Source organism: Antennarius striatus, chromosome 6, assembly GCF_040054535.1.
Source record: "Antennarius striatus isolate MH-2024 chromosome 6, ASM4005453v1, whole genome shotgun sequence".
Lineage (NCBI taxonomy): Eukaryota > Metazoa > Chordata > Actinopteri > Lophiiformes > Antennariidae > Antennarius > Antennarius striatus.
Genome location: NC_090781.1, coordinates 11,704,539 through 11,725,145, shown reverse-complemented (window position 1 = coordinate 11,725,145; position 20,607 = coordinate 11,704,539). Strand labels below are relative to the sequence as shown.

At 40.2% G+C, this 20,607-nt stretch overlaps 1 protein-coding gene across 7 annotated transcripts in view; it reads right to left on the bottom strand.

The window, feature by feature from the left end:
* The window catches only part of synrg (synergin, gamma), a 36,611-nt gene extending 23,323 nt beyond the window's left edge, over positions 1 to 13,288 (bottom strand). For 4 of the 7 annotated variants that reach the window (XM_068317040.1, XM_068317041.1, XM_068317042.1 and 1 more), the window contains exons 1-11: positions 13,249 to 13,288; positions 8,992 to 9,032; positions 7,445 to 7,572; positions 6,916 to 7,043; positions 5,657 to 5,762; positions 5,463 to 5,574; positions 4,225 to 4,629; positions 2,625 to 2,891; positions 1,312 to 1,389; positions 961 to 1,157; positions 44 to 289 (exon numbers count right to left, since the gene is read on the bottom strand). In XM_068317040.1, coding sequence (XP_068173141.1) covers positions 44 to 289; positions 961 to 1,157; positions 1,312 to 1,389; positions 2,625 to 2,891; positions 4,225 to 4,629; positions 5,463 to 5,574; positions 5,657 to 5,762; positions 6,916 to 7,043; positions 7,445 to 7,572; positions 8,992 to 9,032; positions 13,249 to 13,283 — 1,743 coding nt within the window. In that variant the 5' untranslated portion in view covers positions 13,284 to 13,288. The remainder of the gene's footprint in view (positions 1 to 43; positions 290 to 960; positions 1,158 to 1,311; positions 1,390 to 2,624; positions 2,892 to 4,224; positions 4,630 to 5,462; positions 5,575 to 5,656; positions 5,763 to 6,915; positions 7,044 to 7,444; positions 7,573 to 8,991; positions 9,033 to 13,248) is intronic. The other 3 variants (XM_068317045.1, XM_068317046.1, XM_068317043.1) reach the window with 2 other exon arrangements.
* Between the last annotated feature and the right edge of the window lie 7,319 nt (positions 13,289 to 20,607).

Here is a 20,607-nt window from a genome sequence, read left to right as displayed (position 1 = left end):
TTATGACAAACAAAACCCCCCAAAGAACTAAAGGCACCTTTACCTGTGCCGGAGGGAAACTGGCAATGAAGCCAGGGTTTGTGGGTGCTTGAGGAGGGGCAGCAGGTGTCATGGACATGACTGGTGGTGTAGGTGTAGGCATAGAAATTGAAACCTGGGGTTTGGTCATCATGGGCTGCTGGTGCTGGGGCAGGGCAGGGGCAATAGCCATAGCTAAGGCCGGTAAATTGGGCACAGGTGGAGAAGGGAACTGACTGAGGATTTCCACATTCATTGCTGGGAGGCCATTCTGAAACAATGGAAATTGATTTTAAATGAAAAACTATATAGTTTAATTGTACAAATACTTTCTATTTTCTTCTTTTGAACAAATTCAAATTCAACAAAACAAATCAGCTGTTTTACTGTAGCTTTTTTCCTCTATCCCATAGAGCTCAACTGGTGTCTAAAGATGGCTTCTCGTGACAGCATGGAGTGTTACAGTTGCAGGTGTTAGGTTACACCGACTTCCCTGCACCTACTATAAGAAAAAGGGTTTCTTGCATATTAAGTTTAAAGTTTCTTTCAAACAGATTAATATTTTTTCCACGAAAGAGTATCCACCTTGTCATGCCCAGTTCTAAGGCTCCAGAAGATTTACATCACTAAAGATGTTTTATTATTCCTCACATTGAAGCAATGGCACGCGGTGTTTCGTGAGCTGCCTGCAGATTGTCATCATCCCAGGGGTGATGGTTACAGGCTGAGGCTAAGAATGGTAAGAAGTGTCTTGCCAAGCTTGGCTGGAGGGGACGCAGACATTCATTTATTGTAAAATGCTTCACACACCCTGACCTAACTCACAAATCGCCTCCTGCTCCCCATTCCTAGTTGCATCTAATTTGAGTAAGGATTTTATCAAGAGACTGTGGAGATTATACAGAATAGTGAATTTATTCTAAGCCTATAATTTGTGTTTACCTGTGCAACACCAATTAGTGCAAGTACAGTATAGAGCTCCTCCTTGGTCAACATGCCAGGTGTTGTGCGGTTGGCTGAAGCCCAGATTTGCCCGAGCGCTTCCCTGGGAAGACCTGATGACATTAGTATTGGGTAGAGCTTGGCTGTGTCTATTCCGGCAGGAGTCATCGTAAATTCAAGTACTTTCTTGAACATTTCTAAAAGAAGAAAAACAAAGCATTATTATTGAGAGGAGTAGAAATAGCTGTGAATTTGTGCAGTGCATTTTTATTTGTTTTGATAAAACAAAGTGCACAATATAAAATATAAAAATCTGAAATACAATGGATTTGTTCCTGTGAAAATGTTTACCTGGGACCAGGCTGTCATTGTAAATCCAGGCTGGCAGCATGGGTTGGATGTGCTCTTGTTGTGGGTACACGCCAACACCTGATGTCACACAACACACACACACACACACACACACACACACACACACACACACACACACACACACACACACACACACACACACACACACACACACACACACACACACACACACACACACACACACACACACACACACACACACACACACACACACACACACACACACACACACACACACACACACACACACAAAGACAATGATTTAACAAAGCCTTATCCTGTCATATGATTTGCTAAGCTTCTTGGTAGCTGAGCCCTGCTTGTATCAAACCTAACCTAACCTAACACCTAACTCAGACATCTATAATCAGTGTCTGAGCCATTTCTTGCTTCAAGGAGAGGAGAGAGAGAGGAGACAAGGCTGTAACAGCTGTCAATGACCTAAATAAACATGTATTTTCTGAAAATAGACTAACAAACATTATAGGAATAAAAAGAAAAAAGAAAAAAGCAGTGGCTCATTTTTTGTTTATTCAGGCAGCCACAAATAATACTGGCATCAGTCTAGGGCAGTTAAATGAATCTTATCTCTCCGGCCTCCATGAAGAGCCTCTAGATTTCCCTCAAGAAAACACACACGGACAAACAAATAACAGCAAGAAGAAGAAGAAGCCGAATGGCATGCACAATCAGCCTTGCATTATGCTTGGACCCCAGAGGCGCCTGCCAATACATTTGCATCCCTGGGAAACCAAAGCAGTCAGCATGCACCAGAGGTCATTCGCTGAGAGGGTGTTACACAGTGAGGCAACAGACAGCAGCTTATTGAGTCAGCAGGTATTACACCAGGACCGCGACAGACACAGTCCATTTCCACAATGTAAGCAGAGAACTCCAACATGAGAAGGCCCCGCTAATGAGATTTCACCCCAAGTCAGAGGTATGAAGCGGTCAGAAATAAGACAACAGACACTTATAAAGAGGCAAAGACACCGGGGAAAGCAAGTCCAAGATGGCGCTACTCCACCACAATTTTAGTGAAGAAATAAATGTGGTTTTCATCTGGTGATATACAGGCTTCAACAGTGCGATTCCCAGTACAATATCTTATAAATCATGATGAGCAAAGAGACAGAATAGATCAAGATTTTATAATAGATTAGTTGTAAAAATGTGACCCTGGCACAGAGAGAAAACTACTGCATTATTTGTTTTAATATCGCAGCAAAGCAGGGAAGAGAAGAAGAAGCTGTAAGGGCTAAAAAAAACAACAAAACAGACACTTCTCTCACCACTGCTTCTACTGGTTTGAGGAGGTGGGTCAGCAGCTGAGGGTGCGACACAGGTTGCCTGAGGTAGCTTTTCTGTGATGAAGACAGAGCTCAAGTCCTCAGAGGCTACAGTCCAGTTCCTGGATTTAGAGCTGGATTGAAACTGGGTTGAGACTCTAGCTCTAGGACCCATGCTAGCCAAAGAGGTCCTGGACTTAAAGTTAACGTGGGCCATCTTATCAGCAGTAAGATCACATGAGGAGAATAGCTTCTCTTCCAGGGATGGGCCTAGGTGAACGAGGAAAAGGTTTCTTGATAACACACTTTTTCAATAAAGTTTGCAATTTTGAGGCTAAATTGACAATTACAGTTTATTTTAATTGCTCATTACTATATTCAAGGGTATTTACAGAGAATCTGTGAGGAAATGTGAGAGACACAACAGTGATTTAGTGAAGAATCCCACTGAGGTAAAATGGGAGATTAGATGCACGAATACATTTTTGTTCTTGTTTCATTTTCTTCTTTTTAAAAATTAAAAGCCTATGAAAGGGAGATTGTGGTCAGATTAAACTGAGGAGTGAGAGACACTGGAACAAAAATACTATTTAATGTGGGCTCTGAAAGTTTTGAAGTTTTTAAAAAAGAACTGCACATCATTAGCATAAAAACATTCTGGAATCAAATCTTATTATATGATGGAAATCAGATTAACTGCAGCTGTCTCATTTGCATCTGTGGTCTCTATCTTTAGTAAGTACTACTAGATGGAAAATCTGCAGTGACGAAAAACTGTGGGTTCCTGATGGAATCTGTGACAGGCTTTCTGAAAACTGCCCTTAATGTTTGTATTTTCTGCACTGTCCATTAACTTTCTGCACATATGGAATAACATTCTATTAATAAGCCATGCCAGATGTCATTAAGAATAACTTCTACATTATCTGAACAAGAGAATTTTCTTTTTTCCAAATCAAGATGCAAAGTATATCCTCATAATCTCTCTTATCCTCTAGAACTAAGCAGAACTGCCATCTAATCTGCTCATTGCACGTACTAAACAACTGGGTCAAAAATATATGAGGGGGTAGGTGGGTGCAGGGTACTTGACGGCCTAGCTGTTGCATTTTACTGGACAGAAGGCGATCTCTGTCCCATCATTTATAGTCTAGAGGCTGAGAGCTGTCACGCAGCAACTGTGCACACCGAGAGATTAGACTACAGATGAAACATTGCAGTCGGTCGTTTATCAGTAGACAAAGCATCAGTAGATCGAGTGTCAAACGCTAAATGGTTAACAACAATCGTTCTTAAAAAAACAGCAAACTGAAATTATTAATAATATTTCTGCATCCTTATTTGCCTGGTTTGGGATGTTAGGTGGCTTATAAGGTTTAGGCAACAAGGCCAGGCCATCTGCTGTGCTGGCTGCATGCTTTCACTGCAACACAAGCCAAAGCCAGCAGAAAACCCAAACACACCAGTGCAAATGTTCATTATCAGCAACAAAATACGACACCAGTAAAATAAAAATCTCAAGGTTCATTCCCAATGAAAATGATGAAGTACAGTATGACCTAGGAGGATTGGATGGGAGGCGTTAAAGCAAAAGAAGAGTTACCTTGAAATGTAGATTGGGAGCTTGTGTTGACAGCAGAGTGATGGGTGACAGTGGGGATGGACACAGAGGCTGGGAGGGACTGAGGGAGGGAGGAGGAAGAAGAAGATGGGGGGAGTGAAGGTTGGACTTGGGCCTGTGTGGACAGGTGGAGGTTGGAGGTGGAGAAAGTATTTACAGGACCCTGAACAAAATCACTAAATTCATCATCATCCTCAGAGAAACCTGTTTTTGGGGCAACGTACGAAGGCTGGACGTGGGCCTGAGTGGAAAGGTCGGAGATGGAGGACAGAGGGAAGGAGGAAGGGGTGTCTAAAGGCCCCTGAAAGTCAGTAAAATCATCACTGTCCTCCAACAAAGCAGAAGGGGGGGAGTGAGTGGAGACAGATGGGTGTGATGGCGATGAGTCTGCAAAAGTGAAAAAATAATGATGATGGCACAACACATAAAACACTCTACAATAGAAAATGAACCATGGCCTGTAAATTGCAAAGGGGACTAGAAGAAGTACAAAAGCAAATTCTGTCCAGATATCAACAATAAATTCTAAATAAAAACAATGAAAACTTAGAAATCTGCAAGATAAACATATGAGGTCTTCATATAAAAAGTTTAATGATATTAGTTTTTGTTTCTTTCTGACTTGTCTCTAATGTTTGCCTTTAATATTGAGTAATTTTTGCTTGATTTATTGCAATTATTATTAAGTAAATAATTCAATTGCAACACTTTACAAGTTTAAAGGTTAAAAATCAATCTTTAATGAAACTGCTCACAACCCGCAGACATAAATAATGTTGGACCTAATGCTGATGAAAAGGTTAATTCTGAACTTCTAATGTATAGAAACACTTTAAAATGCTATTTTTCTTAAATATGAAGAAAAAGATTCAATGAGTGAAGCATTAATCTTCGTACAAAGTGCTGACAGGTTCTATGGTAAACACCAACCCGCAAATATAAAGTGATACTACTACAAGGAAGCAGAAGGGAAAACAATGCTTTAAAAGACGTGTGATCAGGAACATGTGTTGCTCTTTGCTTCATGTCTTATACTCAGACAGGAAAGTCCCAGTTTTTCGTCTGGTTTTCAGCTTCGCAGTTGTCACACTAACCTGCATCTGAACCAGCTATTATTCTCGGACGGGAGCATTTAAACAGAGCTATAGATAAAAGGTGTTTTGATGGAGGCACCACAGAATAACCCAGTGATTACATCTAAAGCCGTGATGTGCAGGTACCTGGCTTCTTAGTCTGTGATGACGGTGTGGGGTGCATCTTCGCGTCCCTGCTGAAGCCATCCAGGTTACCTTTGATTGCCTCCAAGGCATCATCACGGCTCTTTTCCCCTGTCTGAAGGCATATAAATAGTTTCAGGAGATCACTGTTTGCTGAGATTGGCAGCAGGATTTGAAAAATAGTAAAATAAACTCACCTTCGGCTTGACACTGCTGAGCAGCCTCAGCTTCTGTTTTTGTTCTTCAAACTGTCTTCTTTTCCGGTCCTCCTCCAGCATCTTCTGCTGGTGCTCAAGACGCTTCCTGAAAGAAGTCAGCAAACATTATATGAAGTGCCACATAAATAAATATATTGATATACACTACAATCTCAATGCAAACTATCAATCAATCATGAATAATCATAATTCAATCATCACAGTCATTGCCACTTATTGGTTAAATACTGAAAGTAAATGTACACAAGCACTAACCAACAATTCAAAAGAAAGTGTTTCAGAAGGTGACAGTAAAATACAGATCATCATTTCTTTGTCACAGACTACACTTATCTAAATTTGCATCAGGTCATTTCTGTTGGTAGAGATTTGTGCTTTTCTTGTTTGTTTAAATATATTCAGTTGTATCAAAGTAAGGTTGGGTATATACAGTACATGTGTGAGAAGAAATCAAAATTCTAAACTTCATGCGGAAAGACATTTCAACAATATTGTTTGGAGAGTTTACGTCTAGTGTTTCATAAGAATAAATGTTATCATTTAGTTATCCATATACTGTATAATCTTTGAGGACATTATTTGGGGGAGGAGGAGGAGGAGGAGGAGGAGGAGGAAGAGAAGGAGGAGGAGGGGTCTGTTAGCATGTAAATAATGGGACATAGAGCAGCAGGTAACCCCTTTTTGGTGCACCCAATGAGCAACTTGTAAGGGGACGATGCCTTGCTCAAGGGCACCTCGGCAGTGGTCAACTGTTTTTGACCCACATGGGCCTTGAGCTAGCCACCCTCCTGTCCCCAGCCCATGACCCAGTGGCCTGAGCTACTGCCACCCCACAGATTATTACACAAGTTTAAGAAATCTCAATTCATTCTCATACGACAAATCAGGTATTTTCAGTATTTTAGTGTCTGTTTGACATAGTTATGTTAAGAGTTGACTGAGGTCACAAGAGAGAAGGGACGACATCCCAAAGACCAACTTTAAAAGAAGAGAAAGTGTGCCATGTTTATTATTATTTACATGTGAAAGAACCAGGACGCTTCCACCACACTCAGTGCACCAGTACTGCTTTATGGTACTGGATGTGGTGACAGGCAGGTGCTACACTTGGCATTTTCTCCTTCCAAACTTCACTGTGGAGTTACTCAGTTGTTCTATTGCACAAGTGCAGATATTGACCACCATGCTTTTACAGACTACACACAAACATGAACCATATTAGCATAGAGATGTCTTACTGGTGCTCTTCAGCCATTTGTTTTTGCATGTCAGCAGTGTACTGGGGTCCAGCAGGTCTCATACCCATAAACTGTGGCTGACCAAGGAACTGCATCCCAGGGGTCTGCATCCCAATAGCCATTCCACCCTGTCGGACACATGAGGAAAGCATGTAAACAGCAGCTCAATGCTCTCACAAGGATTGCTACTGTCAAACTATTATAAAAGCTCACATAAGTGCAGCAATGCCACTACGAAAAATTCCCCCGCTACACTAAATGTCTGTTAATGTGTTGACATTTGAAAGTTTGTGATCAGCCTGATTAGACCGGGAGGACCTTTGGATACCATACAAGAGGGCTCCTGTTTATTGTTATGGATTCACAAATTAGAACCCATGTAGTGCAAATTTAAATACTGTAATAGCCTCGGTCAGAAAAACACTAAAAGGAAAATTTTGTTAAAAAACAAAAGCAAATATAAACGGACAATTTAAAATAGATCAATGAAACCTCTGGTGTGCATTGCCATACAGATTCTCAAGATTACCTGCATGGGCATTGCTCCTGGGGGCATTTGCCCACCAAAGTTCATTCCCATCATCCCTTGCATGTTTGGCTGCATTACAGGAACCATAGGGAAGGCCTGCTGTTGTTGTTGCTGCATTGGTACCATGCCTGCAGACACAAATATAAACAGTTACAATGTACTGCAGAAACGACAAAGAACAGTTCACTTAATTTGTATTTGAAACATGAAAGAAAACCCATTTTCAAGTACACTGAAGAAAACTCAATAAAAGTCTGAAGTTAAAAAAAAAAGAAAGCCTCCAGAGTCTGGACATGATTCACAATTGCGAATCAATTTCCATGACAGCTGGAAAAAGACAGAGGCTAAGCAACAACCAAATCTGTTTTTCTGGTGATTACTGTGACAGCTTGGAGCAAAACAAGGGAAGTGAGGGAATAAAATGGAAAAGTGTGTTTGTTTTCACACATACTGTGTGAGCTGACAGGCAGAGCTTGGGCAGCCACACATTGTAAGTGGCTTGTTTAGGAGGCTACACACAATCTACTTTGCCTAGAATGAGATGGGTAATGGGAGAATGTAATGACCCCTCTGAGATGCTTATCCCAGTGGTATGTGTATGGTTTATCAGGAGTGTTGCAGGCTGTTACGAATCATACAAATAGAAATTTGATGACATGTGAGATCCATCTCCAGGAAATACACAATCCACGTACCTCACGATACATTAAACCAGAAAGGGCATGGGTCATTCTACTCAGGCACAGTTATGGACAAACTGAGCTGAAGAAGCAATCACACTGAATGACCCAGAGACAGACCGCAAGCAACCGCTTGAGGAGTGCTGAGAGTGAACTCTGAAGACATCAGTCAGTTAAAAGCAATCTCAGCGCTAAGAGCAAAAGCAGGATGCTACATGACAGGGAAAATAGCTCCTTCCATCAAAAAGAGCTGGATCCCCGGAGTGTCTGGCCTTTTGAAACATACTTCAGTGATCACCTAACTCATCTGGTGTATGCGCGAAAGACTTAACTTAGTTGTAGCTGAACTTTATAAATGTTAAAGACATTGTTGAGCTTTCCTGATATTAACCACATTCTCAGGAAAATCTAAAATCTGTGTTACTGGCAGCAGCAGCCCCTGTAAGACGGGAAGTCATGTGACTGAGGTAAGCATATGGACAAGCGTCGAGTGGAACATTGACATATGTGAAGGAGAAAATCAGATAATTTTCCAAAACAAAACATCATTCAGAATCAGATAATGAATAAAATTGAAATAATGTAAGTCACACAAATTTTCTGTGCAGCCCGGTACCAATTGATGCACAGACTGGTACTGAAATTCTCTGTATATTTGTTATCTTAATGGATTTTTATTGTTGCCATTATTGCATTGTAAGTTTTTGGTGTTGTTACAGCCCTGCAGCAAGGACTGCATCTCTAACTCACAAAATGAAAACACAGCAAAAAAAAAAAGTAAATCAGCTTGTGAATTAAAACAAATCAAATCTATTAAAAACACACACTTTCTGTGATAACAGTAATATTCACTTCAGATAGACTGACCTTGAGGAGGACCCAAAGCCCCTCCAACAGGATACAGAAAGCTAAATGGATAAAAAGAAGAAATATAGGTTATGACAGTAATACTTAAGTGTAAAACACACACAAGGTGATACTTTAGGGCATCTGTGAGGAACTCTTTCCACGAGAAAAAGAAATTGCATCACGAGCATTTGCATAAGTTCACATAAAGTTTCACATTCATATTCCCATGGAGACTACAGAAATTAAATGAGTAGGACATTCAAGATGTCAAAGTGCACAACTTCTTGTCATGGTTAATCTATGAGTACAGGTTGATTTGCAGTTTGCAAGACATGTTTCTGAGAAAAAAGTAATTAGATAAATGGACCATCTAAAAAAAACAGAACTGATGGCTATGTTCCCACATTACCTTTATGTTAAAGAATAAAAATGAAATCACCAAATCTGTCCAAACAAATGTCAAATATATGTGTCAAAGAACACAGATGTCCTCACTTTATTTGTGACCAACCTGACAAACGACATCATATAAGATGAAATATACATAAACATGAGATGCACAACTTTAGGGCCTCTACGAGGTATGTGTGAAACTTAAATCTGTCCAGTGGTTTTGAGAAGAGAAACCAAGTCCCTTTATCTGCAAACCGACAAGTGTAACACCACATACCCTCTGATATCCACTGATAAGAAAATGCTACAAGAACGGAGTAAACCTAATAATAAGCCTTATGCAAAGAAAAAGTTTCAACCTTTTCAACATCAGTTCCCAAACAACTTCATCACGAATTGACACGATGTCTCAAACGTACAAAGTGATTTGTGTATGTTTGTTTTGTCTTGACCTCCGTCTCCGCTGAACCCGATACCGACTCACCGAACACCTCGGGTTTGATCGAAACCAGGTTAAGAACCACTGGTGTAAGTCAAAGTTAAAATGTCTTCTAGTCCAAGTAAAACTTACAAGTAAACATTGAGTAATATTTTGTATAACTGTATCTTCACATAGTGAATGCAAGTTTTCAATTGTTCAATCTCACATTTATACCTGTATAAAGTAGGATAGAAATAAAGATAGTTAAGCTTGAACTGCTGACTTCAGTGTATTCTTGTAAGTAAACTGAACAGAATATTTTGCCCTCACAATGCACCAGAATGCAGGAAAACAAACCCATTTTCTAAAAAATTTCTCGTGGGGGGGCCCCCCGGACCCCCCCTGTCAGGTGTACCCCCCCCACACACATCCCCACAACGAGCGTGGTTTTACACCCCCCAACAATTGAAAACTTGCACTCACTATGTGAAGATACAGTCATACAAAATATTACTCAATGTTTACTTGTAAGTTTTACTTGCTATTATAGCAAGCCGCTGTCTTGGACACAAAATGTGGCTTTTTGTGGCTTACTCAATTCGTTTACAAAGAGCCACAGTGCCTCAGTCATACTAGCTCCTGGTGCAAGCCTAGAAAGCCCAACTGTTTTTTCTCAAGGTCAAGGTGATCATTTCATTTTCATCCCCTTTATCGCCTGAGTAATGTGCTTTCTGTTTCATCTTTCTATCTGCAACAGTTGCAAATATATTTGGTGGAATAACAAACAAACGGACAAAGGAACAGACAAACACACAAACACTGACGATTATAAAACATCACCGCTTTGAAGCGGGATGAACTGTAAAAAAGAAACGTTATTACTCTATTAAAAGAAAGAGAAGGAGATTTCGGGGAGAGGAGTTTAAGTCATCATCACTGATGAAGATACAGCTGAAATTATTTTTTCTTTCAAAGAAAATACTGGGAAAATCCCTTAGAAAAACATCACTGAGGAAAGAGTTTAAAGGTGATCATCACTGAAACTGTAAACAGTTGTATCACAAACAATTGACAATAAAAATTAATCTCAAAATATAAAACAACATAAAAAATTATATCTGAAGCTCTTCACAATATCTGAGTTTGTTCATGTTTCTCACATAATGTGATCAAAAGAAATCCAGGGACATCAGCTTGAGTGTGTGGCTTTCTTAAGATGTCCACAGGGACCGTACCTCGAGGCCTCTGTCCCACCATACACTAAGACAAATCAATTCACTCTGAACATATGAACTCATTCATCTCAGGCTGTCCTAAATTTCATTAAATTAATCATTTAAACAGAGCAATGAAAACAATGTTGATGAAAAAATAGTAATAAAATATTGACATTTACAACTTGAAATGTCAGCAGTCCCAGTTGAAGACTGTATGAAGTCACAATCACCTCACTGGATTGATGCGATGCATCGCTGTCGCTGTGTAGACAAACGAAATCAGAGGTCCTAATCAGTGGTTGACACAACCCCCACCAACCTCACACAGAACCACTGTCAAACAAAAATATTAAAGTCAGCTACTGGGGGACCAAGTTATTTCTGTTCAGGCCTAAATTTATCTAAAAGCTCTGCTGACCTAAAGCACTTCACAGAATACCATCCAGACAGGCCTAAAAAGTTTCTGGATGCTGTTCTGTGAACCAATGAAACAAAACCGTGACCTTTGAGACAAACAGATCCTCTTGATGGAGGAGGAATGATATATTTGTTCAAAAGGCCTTCATACTGATAGGATTGTGACGAGATTCCCCAGAAAAGCTGTCAGCAGCTGCTGTCTGTTCATAGGAGCAAAAGTGAGCTCTAGAAAACACAAAAGATGCTTGATGTTAAAATGCTTAGGTTTTAGCAGTTTGTATATATCCTTTTTGTTATATTTGGGGGAAATTTTTTTTAAGCTTTTGTACTAAAACTGTTCTTGTAAGATTTGGTTTCCAAATACTGTACATAGTTGATAGTTTATTTTGCAAAAAATAAAATAAAATAAACCTCCACTGCTCCACTGGCTACATTTCCACTCCTGACAGATTTCATTTTATTCAAGGTTTATTATCACCTCATTAGTACCCGCAATATTTACAACAGACTAAAATTCTAATGTCTTGATGGAGTGAAAAACAAGCATTAGCAGGTTCCTGTTAGTAATAATTGAGTCATTATTTCCTCTCTGGCTTCATCCCACCTCCAAAAACATGCACTTGAGGTGTATTGGTGATACCAAATTGCCCGTTGGTGTGCGTACATGGCTATCTGTTTATGTGTGGCTTCGCAAAGCACTGGCGTCACACCCAGAGTGTACCCTGCCTCATGCCCCCAGTCAACTGGGATAGGCTCCAGCACCCCAAGACCCACAATAGTGGAGGAAGCGGGTCTAGACAATGGATGAATGAATGACTATATGACTATATGCTGACATCAAGTGGACAACACCCAAGTTACCAGAACTGGACTCAAGTCGCAATCCAATGGCTGCCCACAGCTCACCCCCAGGTTTTTACATTACATCCTTTTTTCTCCTGCTCACAGCCTTCTACTGTCATCTCAATGGCTTCAGTTACATCTGTCAGATCAGTATCATCTGGATAGCTGAGATCCTTGGACCAGGATCACATTCATTATTCAGGCTAATTGAGTTCAGTTTATGAATGAATCATGAGTCTGGCTGCTTCATCTCCTTGGCAACCCATCTTCATACGGCTGTGATGAGATACTCATGCATAGCCATAGTATGTGACACTATTTACTCGAGAGATGGGTTACGTATGTGTGACAAGGTTGAATTATTAGTAAATACTTCGTAATTAAATATAGTGTATCGTATGCTGGCTGCTGAAGAGATGGATTATTAAGCTTCTGTAGCTGGTGTGTTAGAAGACACCTAGCTATCTTTACTTCTTCCCATCCGTCACGTCACGTTAGAAAATGTATTAGTCAGAAAGTCAAAGCAGATATAAACACTATCAGGCGTCAAAAAAGGCCTGTCTACACAGGTACTAGCTACTCAGTAACAATGCTAAAGGAGTAGCTAAAGGAGTGATGTGTGTCCATTCATTTGCAATAATTATATGTATAACAATGATTCTACGAGCTTCAGGTATAATAACCAATCAATAATATATTGCAATGTAAGTAGTTAGTATACTGTATATGCATGTTTGTCTCCACCCAGTTCACTGACAGACAGCAGGGACATGCTAGCTTCCCACTGACTAGCATAAAGCTAGCTGTGACACCTGACAACCAGCCATCTCATCTCATCAGCCCTCCCCGACAACTTAAACCAGTTGCAGCTGCTGGTCCTAAGCTCCTGTGTGGTTAACGTGTTGATAACCGGCACGCAGAGGCGGACATTTCACAAATTCTTCACACTTCAACGACAGGCTTGATTTTAAAGGGGTAAAATACCTGCTGCCTCCCCCAGATCCAGGTCGCAGCGCCATCTTGATATAAGCAGTCAGCAGTAAGCGGATGACGTCATCAAAGAGAAATGTTTTTATCCCTAAATTTTGTCTTTCAGGCACAAGACAGTTTTCAGGCAGGTCCGCCTGAACCACGTGGCATATCGAAAAAGAAATGTTCTCACTGTAGAACACGTTGTTCACCTTACGTGAATTAACTACTTCCGTTATATCAATTTTCTCCTTTCAACACACTTTACCTTTAAAGCAAAGCTACTTCGAAAAAACGATTGGAACTCTGTGATTCATGTGGAAAATGCAGACACTGAAAAAATGTATTTTTTAAATTAGAAAAGTTTACATTCTAAGGCACGTGTGTCAGGTAAAACGTGAATTATTTAAACGCCACTGTCAAGATTAAAAGTACATTGTCTGAGAACGTAGAACTGCCCGAGAGACACAACGTAGGGAATAAAACACTTAATAACAAAATACCACTGGCTGCAGTGACTAATTTTTACCTACAGATGTCAGTGTTAAGCTTGTTTACTTACAAGGCTTGCGAAGGAGTGCACAGCACAGTCCACTGTACAGTACACTGTAGGGAGGTAGGCAGGTAGGCAGGCAGGCAGACAGACAGACAGACAGACAGACAGACAGACAGACAGACAGATACATAGATAGATAGATACTTTATTAATCCCGGAGGAAATTGTACATATCCACTGCTCAGCCATTACATAATGAATAAATACTCGATAAACACCAGGAGAAAAAGAAACACTGACATCACAGGACATAAGACATACACTACACTAACAGACACATGCAGCATTAACAGGACTTATATACTAAACTACAACTATTAGTCTACCGAACCGAAGCCATTGAGTAAGTAATTACTAAGTAAGTAAGTAAATAAATGAATGCATAAATAAAGTTTTATAAAACTGATACTGTATAAAAGTGACTCATGAATTGAATAAATGTCTTAAGAGTACCTTGCCTTATACACCAAAGTAATATTCTGATGATAAATCTATGTATATATAAATGCAATAATTTTACCTGTGGGCAAAACATGTCATTCCACCTTAGGACTTTAGTGGGTCTAGGATTTAATAAGCAAGACAGTATTCTGATTCTGATCTGTCTTGTCTTCTCAGTACCAAAACAGATTTCATTGAGATTTTTTTAAAGAGGTGGACCTGAATGGGAATGAGGTGTGTATTAAGTTGGAATCATTTTAGGGTGCAGATCAAGGAAATGTTTTGCAGCCTTAGCAGATGTAAATGCTCTCAAACTACCATTCTGTTAGTCTACCTAATTGCTTTCAAATGTGTCACACATTACTCTGATGTACGTTAAGGTGATATTTTGATGTATGTTAAGATGTATGTTAAGATGATGTATGTTAAGGTGATATTTTATGTTTCATGTATTGATTTCACCTGAATCTCTCCACTGATGTCTTGTAAAACATTTTTACTGGCTGTTTAAAGTGGTGCTGCTTTTGTGCATACTGACAGTGCTTCAGTTTGTAGTTGCATTGTTACACCACTGACAAGGTGAATCGACAAGAAAAGCTTCTCCAGCATTGTCTTAGAGAGTGTTGTGAAAGATTTACAGCTTAATGAGTGCAGTGTAAGGCAGCGGATGACAAACCCTGTTCTTATCCATCACCTGCTCTGCCCTCAACCTTTTCTATAGTCAGGTCTATTCAGCAGCGATGATTCAGGGTCACTATACATGACAGAGGGGCTAACGCAACCATTTAGGCTTCAGACTGACACAATTAAAAACTCAAAAACTAAAGAAAAAACTGGTGTTTCAATTTGAACACACATTTAAGCTCTTAAACAGTAACAAATTGTTTTTATAGGATTCTATATGCAGGTGATGGAAGCAGTGATGTGATTGTTTTCCTATTGATTTTTTATTTTTATTTTATTTTATTATTATATTATCAATATTAGTAGTAGTAGTAGTAGTAGTAGAGTAGTATCATTAGTATCATTGGAATTACATATTACATTTATTATAATTCTCAATATTTATTTTAATTATGTTATTATTGTAATAATTATATTTATATATGTGTGTGTGTGTAACTGTTTTTGTAATTCTAAGTGTTTTTACCAAACAGAATATGCCTCCTGTTAGAGCAAAGGACCTGATACTCATGGATTTTAAATTGCTTCATTACTCTAGTGTGATCTGAATATCAGACCAGGGCTGGTTTGTAAACAAGTTGTGATACAGATTGTTTAAGGTGAGCACAGGAAAACTTTCTCTCTTGAGCAGACAACATTTAATGTCAAGCTCCTCAGCAAATCAAGCCACTGAAATGAGTGTGGAGAGGAATTCACTTATCACCTGTGTGGTTGGTTTGCCCATGTGAGCTCATTTCAGCAATTTGGATGATTTCTGATGCTCTTTATTGCTCCTATTGGAAACCCATTAAAAGGTGACGAGGCCTCGTCAAGTCCTCCATCACCTCCTCTTCTCTGGGTCCATTCACAGGCCCCCCCGGAGCAGAGCGTGAGCTCCCTCCCTGCTGTGTGTCCCGGGTTTAGCTGGAGGACAGCTGAGTCAGTCTGTCGCGTCCCCTCGATCCAGACTGGCTGTGGGCAGCCCCCCAAGAGAGGAGGTCCGGCGGGAAAAGGTGAATATTAACCCAAGTCCCATTCTGGGCATCCCAACAGACCTCATAAATCATTAACCATCCAGAATCCAGCCTTTGACAGCATCTGCATGACAACATCAATCTGTCAGGATTCCTCCAGACCAGGGCTTCTTACAGTTTTTCAGTCTCAGATGCAAATTATTTGAATTTAGACTCATTGTGGCGGAAACAGACTCGCACTTTCATCTGCAGAGATTCATCTGAACCAGCTCATGTATCTCTGATATTGATATCAATGATCAGTCCTACATGATTCAGGGGAAAGCATCACAGTCTTCTGTCCTGAAAAAAGATTTCTTAAAGCTGCACAAGGTGATAATGAAATATGAGAGCTTCCTGAGAAGATTTATAAAGACTACATCAAACGTTATTATTGTCATCAATACCCTCATTAAGTTATATTTTCTTTGCCAGACTAAAAATGCTATACTTTGCATAGTACTTGTGTTCTACTGTATATGAGTGACTTTATGGTGTTTGATGAAGACTGAATGAAGACATTCATCATTAAACATAAAACAGTGAATGCTAATGAGTTGTATTGAACTGAATGAATTAACTTGGGATCAAAAGCCACAAATCTTTTCCCGGGTCCAGGCTAGCTGTCACTGTAGGTGGTGCTGGTGGCGATGTACGGCGAAGGCTGCTAATTGTTACTACGGAAGCCCGACTGATCTCCATGACTGTGCAAGAGCACAACAGAGGCCTCCTTGATTGGGGGGCGTTGATGGAAGACTCCTGTCGGAACAGCTCCATACATGTGCATGTATTTCTCTGTAGAGAGTTCGACGGTGACTCTGGCTGCAGTGACCAATTATCCTCGGCAGAGGGTGGCCTCCTGACCCTTAACCCCTGCCGGGTAGTCTTGGTCCTCAGCTGGAGTTGATGTAGTGTCCTTTCTTTTGGCTCTGCTAAACACACGGCCACATTCAACCTGCAGCTTCCACTTTCTGCCTCTTTGTCCCTGTCCTCTCTTCTCGGGGTGACATCTCACTACCCAGGTTGACCTCTCCAGCCTTGGATGGAGTCCAATATCTCTGTTGTGTTCATGGTGTCGTCTTTACTCTTATCATTTATAACCTCATAACCTCTGATGGTTGCACTTTATGTTTGTGTATGTACTATACTGAGGACACAATGTACACGACAAAGGAAACAAAGTCACTACTGTGTTGTAAATATAGACTTGTAGATACACAGAATTCCTGTCAAGTCAACATTATCTTTTATTATCAACTTTTCATAAATTTTAATTTTTTTTAAAAAGGGCATTAAGAGTTCATTTTTACTTCAAAGATAACAAATACAATGTTTAGGTGTAAATTAGAAAATGTAAAAATTAAATATAAAACAATACAAAGCAGAAATATAATAATAATATGAAGCAGAAATGTCACATTTATGATACAGCAATATTTCTTTAACGACAATCAGATGAAATAAAACGCAAACACACCACTGAGGAAATTTATAAAATACATTATTAATACACGTATAATGTAAATATTATTATTCAGTATGGAGTGTGATGGATGGTGAGGTGCTAGTTCACCTCCTGAGCACTGCCAAAGTGCACTTGAGCAAGGCACCGAAACCCACAAGCTGCTCTTCGGGCACTACGTGGCTGCCCTTCACTGCACCCCTCTCTCTTAATGTTGTATAGGTCCTTGTGTGTGTGTGTGTGTGTGTGTGTGTGTGTGTGTGTGTGTGTGTGTGTGTGTGTGTGTGTGTGTGTGTGTGTGTGTGTGTGTGTGTGTGTGTGTGTGTGTGTGGCTTGTATGAGCAAATTTTCTTTCTTAATGATAATGACACAGGTGACATAATTTGCAGTAATAAGTTTCAGTTTCACTAGTTTGAACAATTAATAATATTAATAATATTAATAATATTAATAATATTAATAATATTAATAATATTAATAATATTAATAATATTAATAATATTAATAATATTAATAATATTAGGGCAGCACGGTGGCGCAGTGGGTAGCACTGTCGCCTCACAACACGGCGGGTCCGAGTTCGAGTCCCGTTCTGTGTGGAGTTTGCATGCTCTCCCCGTGTCTGCTTGGGTTCTCTCTGGATTCTCCGGCTTCCTCCCACCTCCAAAAGCATGCGCTTCAGGTTGATTGACCGGTCCCAAATTGCCCGTAGGCCTCACACCCTATGCCAGCTAGTGTAAGACCATAGATCAAAGCAAAAGCTTTGATCTATGGTCTTACACTGACACTGGCCTTCTCCCTCGCCTTTTTATCTTATCCGGATCCTGAGTGTACAAAAGTTGAAATATGACCTTGACCTCGTTTTCTCAAGGTCAACGTCATCATCTCATTTTCATCCCCTTTGCCGCCCGAGTAATGTGCTTTTCGTTTCATCTTTCTATCTGCAACGGTTGCGAAGATATTTGGTGGATATCCTAACGAACAGATAGACCAACCGACAGACGGACGGACAGACAAATACACGAACACTGACAATTACAATACATCAACGCTTTGAAGCGGGATGCAATAATAATAATAATGTCAATCTGCTTCTACAGTCATTATTTCCCTTCAGGCTGAAGGTGAAGAAGAGCTGGCGATCCTTTCTTTCTTCAAAGAGGAGATGTTTATCTTGTAAATCTGAATCAGCTCTAAGCTTCTTCTTCTTTTCCTTTCGGCTTTTCCCTTCAGGGGTCGCCACAGCGAATCAGTTGTCTCCATCTAACCCTGTCTTCTACATCCTCTTCTCTCACACCAACTACCTTCATGTCCTCTTTCACTACATCCATAAACCTCCTCTTTGGTCTTCCTCTAGGCCTCCTGCCTGGCAGTTCAAAACTCAGCATCCTTCTACCAATATATTCACTATCTCTCCTCTGGACATGTCCAAACCATCTCAGTCTGGAATCTCTGACTTTATCTCCAAGACCTCTAACATGTGCTGTCCCTCTGATGTACTCATTCCTGATCCTATCCTTCCTGGTCACTCCCAGAGAGAACCTCAGCATCTTCATCTCTGCTACCTCCAGCTCTGTCTCCTGTCTTTTCTTCAGTGACACTGTCTCTAGACCAAACAACATCGCTGGTCTCATCACAGTTTTGTACACCTTTCCTCTCATTTTAGCTGAAACTCTTCTATCACACATCACACCTGACACTTTTCTCCACCCATTCTATCCTGCCTGTACACGCTTCTTCACCTCTTTTCCACACTCTTCAGTGCTCTGGGCTGTTGACCATAAGTACTTAAAATCCTCCACCTTCTTGATCTCTTCTCCCTGTAACCTCACTCTTCCACTTGCGTTCCTCTCATTCACACACATGTACTCTGTCTTACAGCGACTAACCTTCATTCCTCTCCTTTCCAGGACAAACCTCCACCTCTCTAGCTTTTCTCCTCCACCTGTTCCCTGCTCTCACTACAGATCACAATGTCATCTGCAAACATTATAGTCCATGGAGATTCCTGTCTAACCTCGTCTGTCAGCCTGTCCATCACCATAGCGAACAAAAAGGGGCTCAGAGCTGATCCCTGATGCAGTCCCACCTCCACCATGAACTCCTCTGTCACACCTACAGCACACCTCACCACTGTCTTACAGTCCTCATACATGTCCTGCACCGCTCTAACATACTTCTCTGCCACTCCAGACTTCCTCATACAATACCACAGTTCCTCTCTGGGCACCTTGTCATAAGCTTTCTCCAGATCTACATAAACGCAATGCAGCTCCATTTGGCCTTCTCTGTACTTCTCTAAAATCAGTACTTCTCTGAATCAGCACTAAGCAACCTTATAATAATAGTACTGAGCTGTTAGCAAATATAAATTATGTATGGCCAGAAACCTACCCAGCATATGGGCAATTGTGGTTCCAATCCTAATTCACAGCATAAATAAATCTGTCCTTTAAAGAATTCTGTGTTGTATTTCAAACTCTAACAGATGCTAATGAGCCTCATGGTATTTCAGTTTTTTAGAGAAAAGAGTAAAGGGGACATGGTCGAACCTTTAAAGGCTTCCTGGGTCTGAAAATCAAAGGCTCCATTGAGAACCAAATAGAGCAACATCAGTGGTTTACAAGGCTTCCCTCAGCAGGGTCCCTGATGGCTGCAGGTCAACACAGGGATAGAAAAAATGGAGAAGACCTCCTGGATATTAGGTGTTTAATGCTTTACATTACCGTGTGAAGCTACATGAAATTGTTATCTGAGCTTGCAGAGTTCACTCCCATTGTCCAGCAATGCCATTTTCTATTGAACCACAAAGCAACCTTCAGCAACAAGCTTAAAAGCCCAACACACAAGTGATAATAAAAAACGGTTAAAGATTTTTCTCAAAGGAGGTAGTGGAGATCAAAATCAGGGCTCAATAAATGAAGTATAATTTTGCTCTATGGCGGCTGAATGTATATATTGAAATACTATAGTTCAGATTGACTATAGTTCAGATTGACCCTAAATTATCTCAATATATTACTTAAAAATTTAGTAATTATTGTGTAATCTTGATATAATGTGCCCAAACAGACCAAGGCGGTTTCCAGATCTCCATCTTGCAGTGTCCAAGTAATTTTCTATTCAACTTCAAATGTCGTCACGTTTTGTTTTCACGAAAGAGTTTTTCCTGGTTTCCCTGAAATCAGATTTCAATTTGTAGTCAACTCTTACATGTAAAACTTTTTTGATGAGAATAA